Consider the following 10,720-nt stretch of genomic DNA (forward strand, 5'->3'; position numbering starts at 1 on the left):
TATGTCAGCTGGTGACGAAAACCCTAAGAGTTTATAGCCCCAAATCACAGCGCTAGCTCATCTCACAATATGTAAATTTATCCACTTTTTCCTTACCACAATCAATAATTTAACATGTAAGACTTCATTGATTATCTCGAAACCGTAACTTAACTGTAATTTTACTTTCTTTTGTTCTTGACGTTTTTTTATAACTAAGCACTGTTTCTTTATTAGCTGGTAATCTGTTAAAGGTGGTCATTAGAAATTCTTTTACGGTGAATGTCAAGCGACATATATCCTAGAGTTAAGTTTTGTTCCAAGTGGCGCTAACTAGTACATGTGTCAGTGTCATTATTATCACTGTCATTATCATTATTCCCAATCAGCTTATTGGCTCCAGAGGTCTTTAAGTATGGTGGTCCAATTTTAGCGATTAGGTTGAATAATATTTTAGCTAAATTCTGGAAACTGAACGTAATGCCATCTGACTGGTCACAATCACTCATCGTCTCAATTTATAAGAAGGGGTCGAAATCATCCTGTGATAACCATAGAGGGATTAGTTTGCCTAACATAGCATCTAAAATACTGGCCTCAATAATTACCGGACGCCTAACTAAGACTTGTGAACTGCAACCACGAGAAAATCAGGCAGGCTTCAGACCTGGTCGTGGCTGTATCGGCCACATATCCACTTTTTGTCACGTTGTAGAACACACGCATGCTTATCGGTGTCAGGTAATGATAGATTTTCCTGACTTAGAAGTAGTATTTGACTCAGAAGATCGAGGGGTTTTGTGGCAGTATCTGTCATTGAAAAGTGTACCTCAGAACTACATGAACCTTTTGAGGCCTCTTTACTCGAACACCACTAGTCAAGTGAGAGCTTATGGCGAACTGTCATCTGATTTCGCTACCTCAACTGTTGTCCGACAAGGCCGTCCACTATCCCCATTTTTGTTTAACTTCATTATAGACCTACTGCTGGGAGTAACGCTCTCGTCTACTGAACTTTCAGGAATTGATCTCCTACCAGGAGGTCCACTTATCGACTTATAATACGCAGATGACATAGTCCTGTTTGGTGAAGACGCTGATAAAATGCAGACTCTTTTGATAGCATTGAATAACAATGCCAGTAGGTTTGGAATGCGTTTCTCCCCATCCAAATGTAAATTATTGCTCCAGGACTGGCCTGCGTCAACACCCGAACTAAAGATAGGGAGTGAAGTAGTCGAACGCGTCGACAACTTCACTTATCTTGGAAGTCTGATCAGCCCTGATGGGTTGGTGTTTGACGAAATCTCAGCACGGATTCAAAAAGCTCGTCTGGCTTTTGCCAATTTACATCACCTATGGCGAAGACGAGATATCCGTCTATCAATTAAGGGATGAGTATACTGCTCAGCAGTTCGCTCTGTTCTACTTTACGGCTGCGAAACATGGCCATTAAGAGTAGAAGATACTCGTAGGTTACTAGTATTTGACCACAGATGTCTCAGGAATATTGCTCGCATCTGCTGGGATAACCGGGTAAGTAATAGTGAGGTAAGATGCATGGTATTAAAGAATGATGATAAATCAGTTGATGATGTTGTGAATCTACATCGACTGAGATGGTTGGGCCACATGGTACGTATGCCTGAACACCGATTACCACGACGCGCTATGCTTACTAGTATTGGCGATGGTTGGAAGAGACTTAGGGGCGGCCAAACCAAAACGTGACATCAGTGCTTGAAGTCACTAGCTCCTAGTCTGAGCCATGTTGGTAGATGCAGACTACTTGGTTGTGGTCCGCGTGACTATCGTAACAGATGGTTGGAGACTCTGTGTGACATGGCTCAGAATCGATCACAATGGCGTAGGTGTATACACTCTTTATTTTCCCCTAAACCATGAGATTAAAATTGCTTCATATCTGTCTTTCTTCCTATACTGTATCCATATATACAACCTTTCTTATATATGCTACAGCCACTAAATTAACTCCCTTTATGAATTCGGTGTTCAACTTGTTGTGCTAATGAGGTGTGGCAACTTGGTCCGATGCATGTATGTGCCTTGTCCTACGTTGTAGCTGACTGACTGACTATTAGCACATAAGCGTTGTGAAGACATCATTTCAGGCTTCTTCGGAAATGCAATTGTACTTAAGTCTCAATCTTGTTTACATACTGTTCACCGTATTTAGACAAGTTTTTTAGTATTTGGAATAATAACAGGTTGATTATGAAAAAAGGAAGGAAATACGAATGTAATGTGCAAAGAGGTATACTTGTGAAAAAGAAAGAGAATAAATGACTGTATATGTTACATACTTATTTACGTCTGTTACGCTCAATGAAACATAGGTCGCCGACCAGCATTCTCCAACCCACTCTGTCCTGGGCCTTCCTTTCTAGTTCTGTCCGACTTTGTTCATTCTTTCCATGTCTGTCTACATTTTTCGGCGTTATGTCTTTTCTGTTTTTCCACTTCTCCTCTGGCCTTCAGGATTCCAAGTGAGGGTTTTTTTCTGACACAGTTGCGTCCTTTCGTCAATGTGTGTCCTATCCACTTCCAGCGCTTCCTCCTGATTTCTTCCTCCACTGGGATCTAGTTAGTTCTCTCCCACAGTAGATTGTTGCTGATAGTGTCTGACCAACAAATCTGAAGTATTTTGCAAAGATAACTGTTGATAGACACTTGTATCTTCTAAATGACAACTTTCGTAGTTCTCCAGATCTCCGCCCCATACAGTAGAGCTGTCTTGACATTTATGTTGAAAATTCTGATCTTGGTGTTGGTTGACAGTTTCTGAGTTGACTTCCATATCTTCTTCACTTGTAAATATGCTGCACTTGCATTGCCGATCCGCGTCTTCACATCTGCATCAGATCCACCGTGTTCATCAATGATGCTGCCCAGATATGTAAAGTTTTTCACATCCTTCAAAGTCTTATCGTCAAGTGTGATTTGACTGGTGCATTCTGTATTGTAGCTGATGGGAATGGCGAAACAAGAAGCCCTGACAAACTACGGAAGCTTTTTTTGGGGACGTTATTTCATTTAATTCAAAGCTTGTATAACAATAACATTTACTATTGTACGTTGTGGTCGAGTTAGTCATCTATTTATTCATGTATCTTTTCACACTAATTTGAAATAGGGTACCAGGTCGGAATTTGGAATAAATCGAGTAGTACTCCAGTTGTCATGTCTTCTCTGTCGCGTATGCCTGCCAGCCGATCAGGTGATAGAATAGTTTTCTTCTCTCTACCCTACTTCGATCTCACGCATACTAGCCTCAAGGTTAAGCCAGTCAGCCGATCGCGTCAAGGTCTTAATTTACATTAGACAAGTTATCCTCGGCATGAAAGTGGGTAGACAGATCTAAGACGTAGCAGTATCAGAGAATCTTGCTTCTCCCTTTGTGTATATTGAGACCTACTGCTGCTGAGGCTGCTGCTGCACCGGTTGTCTTCTCTTGCACTTGTTGTTGCGTGTGGGAGAGAAGAGCCAGATCATCTGCATCCCTGAAGTTAGTCGTCGTTGTACAACCTATGTACAATGTGTTTCACTGATCCGAAGCACTTCCAGATTGTATTTCCTCATTTATGAAGCAATTTGGGATACTCTTCCCGTTTCCCGCATCGTCCAGTAGTTCCATATACCTATGAAAATTGTTTCTCTGGTTGTTAGTAGGGGCGTCGGCCTCGTAACCTCCGAAGAATCTCATCCTTCATCATTAGGCGTCATAATTCTTCCTTCAACTCCCAGGGCAGAGTTTAAATTGTTTGAATAATTTTTCCTGGTTAGCGTCTTTTAGCGAGTTAGTTCTCTACAGGATGTGGTCACCAATCCCATGCCCAACCCTCCTTTATCAGAGCTTGTGACCGTCAGTAACCCCTCAGAGGGGCTACAGGAGGATTCGACAGTATATGTATTGAGAAAAAAACTTAATGAAAAGTCGTTGAAAAGAGCCCCTTCGCTGAACTTCATGTTTTTAATTTTTAATGTTTAAATGGGAATTGTCTGTCATCTTTGATTTATTAATCGGTTTCAAAGCTTACAGTATTATATTGCCAATGAAATTTGCCGTACGTCTGATTGCTAAGTTCAACCTCTGTTTCACAATTCAGTTTAGTTTAGTTACTGCCTAATTGCTGGCTTAATACGAATGGAGTGAGGAAAATATTAAATATAATAAGACTATATGCAACACTTACCCAAAAATAATTCCTAGCAGTTAAGATTCATTTATTCTTCATTTGGATATAACAGGGGCTTTAGTAAATCGTTCAAAAAATATTAAGACGAGGGATTTCTCTCACTAGTGTTATCAAATCATTACAATCAGTCTTTGTTTGGGTATGGAAATCGTATAGATCAAGTTTCATAGTTTCAATATGCCCTGAGTCAGTTCCTGACAGTACTTAATGTGCTGATTTGGACCAAATCGGAGATATTTGTGGCACATCACCAAATTTAGAGTGAATTGTTTGTAATAAAGTCCATATTTCCAAGTAGGATTGAAATCAAGGCATGTATTTAGGAAGTGTGAAGATACTTTTTGTGTTCTTAAATCATATATGATTAAAAGCTTTGCCATAACGATAATAAGTGTCTGGAAATAACTCACCTATTATTAGGGCAATATTGATCCAAGCAACGTCCTCAAATCATTTCTGGGTATGACTTGGTGAATTCTCAAACAGTCAGAATAGCAGATAACACGTAATTACTGAAAGAGTTGTTTATTCTAGTTTTCATTTGCTGGTTTCTGTGCCTAGCAATGTCTGTAACGATCAGACGTGATCTGATGCATTGAATATACATTACATAGGACTTCGACATTAAACACTTGTAAGGCGCTTTGTTTGGGTTTATCTGAAATTGATTTGCGTTGTACGTTTTGTGTTGTATGCTTATGAATACTGCTGCACTCTATCATGAGTATTATTTCATGAAGCACAGCAAGCGTGGTTAGTTTTTTTCACACTTTTATCTTAAGTTCAGTTCGGTTAAAAGTCGGCTATTCGTCGTATATTTAGGGGAAAAGTTGGCTATTCGTCGGCTATTTGGGGGAAAAGTCGGTAATTCGTCGGATATTTAGGGGAAAAGTCGGCTATTCCTCGGATATTTAGGGGAAAAATCGGAAATTTAGCGACATTTGAAAAATAGAGCGACAGAAAGGGGAAATTACGCTTTATTTCCCCCGGACAGGCGAAAAAGCAGACATTTTGGCGCATTTCCCCTTTATTTACGACTTATTTTCCAATGCATTTTCCGCTTTATTTCCCCTTTGTTCGCCTTCATTTCCCCTTTATTGGTTGTTTGGGTATTTACAATATATTTCATGAATGTACTTAAGTTTTGGTTGTATTCATTATTTTGAGTATATTTTCACTTCTGAAACATTCATACTGTTCTGGCATTGATTGTATCCAGAACTCTTGAAAAGCCGATGAGTCAATGATCTTAAGTCTACGTCAGATTTTTTTTAACCAGTCTTAAGGATAAACCGCATCTCATTAAGAGAAGCGTGGTTTTATTAAGTCTAATTTGAATAGTAAAGAAAAAGAGATTCTCACTAAGTTCTTAACGAAATAAAATCAACAGTAGGAGTGAACGTTTCATAGGACTTCGCTTTAGCACCATGTCTCATTCACTGTATGATAGTAAAGAAATCTTACCTTAACTGTGTAAAGCGAATTAAGCCTCACATTAAAGTTTATCTAAAAAATCTACTCGTAAGACGTATTCCAGTTGGATTTACTTTCCAAATTGGACCCTGGAAATCTATAATTTGATAGTTATTGCCTGAGCCAATGTAAAAAGGTGACATTAGGAAACGTTACATAGCTTAGGATTATTGAGGGACATGTCTTGTGAAATCGACATCTACACTCAAAAAGGATGGGCTGGTCACTTAATCTCAAGTTGACCAGGGCAAATACTACTTTGACTGGCCTATAACTTGACATTAGTTGTCAGTTGTTTAGCAAAACATTGAATTAAATAACATTAGCTTTCTTATTGCTGTAGATTTGAGAAAGCCATAAATAGCTTGAGACATGCGGCAGCACCGAGTCTTTAGGTTTCCATTTTGACAGTCCTCTTAAATAATTGTTTCAGCTTGTATTTTGAGCCAAATAAAGATTAAGTTTAGTGAAAAGGGACTAGAACCCTTGTATTATAACCACTTAGACATAAGCTTAGTTAAATTTTTTCAAATATTCTGACTTTTTACCCATTCGACATCTAACGGATCCTATTCAACAAAAGTCTATAGGAAATAATTAACCTGAAATTTCATCAGTTATGAAGACATTTTTAGCTGGGAAACTCAGTTTCCGCATTTTACTCCTACACTGTCAGTAAATAACTTATTTATTGTTTTTTTAGTCTTTGTTTGGACGTCATGCTCTGTAATGGGAACGGAAACTTCAATGAAATTATTTACCCCATAAACTGGTTTGCGTCTTTACACGCTGAAGAAACTTATTTTTTTGTAACATCTCATAATGAGGATACGGGGATCTAAATTACCACCTGATATGAATGTTGCAAAGAAGAACCCTATTCCTAATGTCACAGGGAGCCATCAGATGACTTGGAAGGAGTTGGCTGAGGCTGATGATCTTGCTTCCGCTCTCACCGTTGACCCTTATCTTGGGTTCACTACCCATAAAATGACTGAGTATGTTTTTGCAAGTAACATATTCTATCCTATAGTATGAAGTTAAGGATTCCAGAGAGAATTAAAAGAAAGTTTCGTGATATTATATGCAACTTTCAGAAACATAAATGTTATGATGCTGCCTATAATCAGTTGATAGCCGATCCAAATATTGTAAAACGTCCTTGGAGTGTTGATCCTCGGTTCAAAGAACATGTATGTGTTTCGTAGTCTTGATTTATATATAGGTCACTCGTTATCTTTTATTGTTCGATGATCGTTCTGGCATCGAAATTCGACCGTGTTGGCGCTATGCATCGGAAAACCATATGGGTGCTTCAATTTTTGCAACAAGAGATTGGTAAACTAAAAGAGTTCTCATAAATAAATTTGTAGGGCCAAAGGATCACGTATCAGTACCTTGGTGGGATGTATTGCTGAACTTAAACATCACGAAGAAGCTGCATTTCTGAAGCATCACAAAAATGACTTTTCGGTCATGTATTCTTCTAGGAAAAATTGCTCTCAGTTGTGGTTGGGTCCAGCTGCTTACGTTAATCATGATTGTCATCCAAACTGTGAGGTAACGTTTTCGATATACTAGATGCATCCCAAGTTTATACCTTCCTTAGCAACCATATTGTATTCTTACTAGATTCTAATCTTCCTGTTATGTCTAACTCGGTCGTGCGCAACCGGCCTCAAGCAGTTATCCCTTGGGCTCTGTGGTTACACCACCAGGTCGTTAAGACCAACATTAATCCAACTTCTTTTTCAGGTCCCTCACGAAATACCCTTCCACATTGTGGGCAGCCGGGAAGTGATATCAGCCCTCATACTCGTAATAACACACGAGACCAAGTCGGTCACACTCAAATCCTTCATTGATTCAAGTTTGAAGATATCTAGATAAAAGAGCAAAAGACACCAACTAAATTTAAAAAAAACACGGATCAACCAACACAGAAAACGAGTAGGTATTATTTGGTAGTGTTTAGGGTTGCGAAGTAAAAAGGAGTGAATGTGTCCCATTGTGATTGGTCTTAAGCAATACCGTCGATGTTTTCTTCCATGGATTACATTTTTGTTTATTAGAATTAGAACACTGGCAGTGTTTGTCGTGTAATTAAGATAATTCAACCATAATGAGATCCAATTTTTACTGACCGATTTTATAAAAAAGTTAGTATAACTTTGCTATATGGTCGTTGCCGGTCTCTAGAGGGTTGTTTAGATTGGTCAATCAGATTTTTAGATTTCATGTCAGTGCTTTTACCTCATTTTGAACCTCAAATAATGTATTAAGAATGAATAATGGTTTTTCAAGTGATGAATCTCCGAGCATTTAGTCCTCTTTCAAAAGTAATGATGTTGGATACTTTTTGAGTAATATTAACTGAGTTTACTTCTCTACTAAGTGTAGGTTTTTGTCATCAAAGCTTAAAATTCTGTTGGTTGATGAAAAACATCGTTCTTGCAAATCACCTTATCCCACAATCTTTTTTCTTGATTGAATTTAGTTCACAATTAACTGTGATGTTGACGCTCGTATGAGTCTAGAAGCTAAAATGGATATAAAATGTGGTGATGAAATTTTTATCTATTATGGTACTCACTTTTTCGATACAAATAATAGAGCTTGTGAGTGTTTTACTTGCGAGTTATTGGGGCGCGGTTATTTTAGTAAATTCACTCAAGCAATTGATAGTACCACTGTTTCCGATCAAAAACTGATTTCAAATATTGTGAATGGTCAAGAAAACTATACCAGAAATATAGCATCATATCAAAATGACCGTTACAATCCTAATGTTCACAGTCATGTTCTTCTGGACAAGATGAATTTATTACCAGGTAGGTTTGTTCCCAAATATCTATGTAAAGGTGTTAGTTCTAGTATATTATCGCTTATTATCATTATTCAATATATTATTAACTTGCCAAAGATATCGCGAAACTAAATCTATTCAGTGTTGAACATATTAACTTATGTTTTTTTGATTTTGCTTATATCCACTTCCGATGCATATACAAAATGACAAATTTATGTTTATATGCTTATTGAGTATAGTAAACAGTAATTTTTACTCCATCAGTTAGCCATGATCAATGTAGTACCTACCTAAAATGTGCATCAGCCTAAGTCACTAGACCACGTATGAAAAACGAAGTCGACAAAATTAATAGCAAATGAATCGAGATAACAGTATGAAACAGGCGTTGTCACTTATCATAAGTCAAACCACTTTTTGGAACCTGTCCCAAGATTTCATCAATCACTACACCATCCGGACTGACATGGCTTCCAAGATAAATGGAAATAACAAAAACACACCCCACTACTTTAATCGCTATGACCAAACTCGGTATTGACAGAGATCAGTCTTAAAACGATATTTCCATTTAGAAGGGAAGAAATTCGTCTCAAATATTCTGGCGTTGTTACTTAAGGTTTTTAAATAGTTAAATTTTGCTAGTGTCTTCAATAAACAGGACTTTGTCCATCTTCACTCCTAAGTGTGTAATCTCATTTATTTGAAAGTTTGTTTTTGCTAACTAAAAGCTGAAACTCTATATTTGATCAATGTAAAAAATAATCGATGAAATATAGAACTATATCTCTCCTAGACGCATTAACGTCGTCATTCAAGTATGTCCAACTGCAAAATAAATCCATAACGTCATTTGTCCCGATAAATTTTATTCTATTCACCTTTGCAGTTTGTTTATCTGTGATGTGTTAACTTTTTCATACAAGTAACTAGTATTTGTATGATATTAAATATCACCGAAGCTTCAATTTCTCGCCCTTTTTCACAATCCTTATGACATTTTGCTGTAATTCTCAAAAATATCAAACGTAGAGATTCTACAATTCTATCAAAATTCACTTTATTCATTATATGCATGAAAAGAAATTAAGTTCATGTAAAAATACAGTTTATCCTCCCCATTCAGTAACTTTACTGTTCAATATTTGGATTCACTCTTTACACGAGTAAGGGAGTGACATTTTAGACGTCAAATTAGGTCTACAGCCTCGTTGAATGTTTAAAGTGCATTCTCGTTTTAATATCTTAATGGTTCTCTGAGGTATTTAAACAAGTTACTAATGAGATTACGACTTTATTTATTTATCTTTTGTATATGCTTTGATTTTTGTAGACAATACTCCGTCTGCATATAATGAGGCAGAAAATGCTAAGCAATTACCTTTGGGTTTTTTCCTAGAAAAGGGATCTTCCACTGGTTTAGCTTGTAAAGCATTACCTAATGCCTACGCCTTACGCCATACTGGATCTCGTCTAAACCGTGTGAAAGCTCGACTATTTGCTGCAAAAGTAGCTTCTGTAAACAAGTCCTTTGGTGTGAACAGTCACGAAAACAGAAAGCCAAAAGTCAAGCCTTCTTACAAAAAGTGCTCATTAAGAATGACAGTTTCGAATATTATTCCCTCTTTGAGAAGAAACAAGTCAAGTTCAAATCCCCATGCCATTGGTAGAAAAAGACGAATGAAATCTGTCGCTGCCGTAAAAAATCGACAAATATTGTCTGACGCTCAAGTAAAGGACAATTTTACTTCGAGAAAAATTATCAGTAACCTATCTGATCACAATATAGTTTGTGATGGTATATCATGGCAAGAATCAGATGGGACAAGTAGTGGATTAGGACAGAGTGTTAACAATGACAGTAGTGGCTACAATAGTCCATTGCCACCAGATTTGGATCGCATGTCATCAACTTCACCAAACAATTCATTTAGTGAGACGATTGTTGTTACACCTGATCTTGAATCATCTTACTATCTTGAATCAGCAGTTCAAGCGTGCACTGACAATCGGAATATGAAACGAAAACCATCTGATATTAGTGTTCCGTTTTCTATACCAATCATCAGTCCATTACGAATTACAGGTGTGTTAAGCAAAAATTTATATACACCTCTTTTCAGATTTGTGTGTTTCGAAGTATGGCAAATTGAACGAATGTGGTACTGAATCACGTTTTTCATTGACACAGATGATTAATCTTAGACACCGTTTAACGTTAGAAAATGTTTATTTCAATTAA

At 37.4% G+C, this 10,720-nt stretch overlaps 1 protein-coding gene across 1 annotated transcript; it reads left to right on the forward strand.

Annotated features, from left to right (window-relative positions):
- Positions 1–4,826: 4,826 nt before the first annotated feature.
- On the forward strand, positions 4,827–10,720 carry Smp_062530 (suppressor of variegation 4-20-related; the record flags this gene model as incomplete). Its single annotated transcript, XM_018797134.1, has 8 exons — positions 4,827–4,949; positions 6,373–6,667; positions 6,703–6,862; positions 6,895–7,007; positions 7,043–7,229; positions 8,167–8,500; positions 9,812–10,564; positions 10,602–10,720. Exons 2-8 carry the CDS (start codon positions 6,492–6,494, stop codon positions 10,718–10,720), a joined length of 1,842 nt encoding a protein of 613 aa, XP_018652206.1. The 5' UTR covers positions 4,827–4,949; positions 6,373–6,491.

This window comes from Schistosoma mansoni, chromosome 4 (assembly GCF_000237925.1).
Source record: "Schistosoma mansoni strain Puerto Rico chromosome 4, complete genome".
Taxonomy (NCBI): domain Eukaryota; kingdom Metazoa; phylum Platyhelminthes; class Trematoda; order Strigeidida; family Schistosomatidae; genus Schistosoma; species Schistosoma mansoni.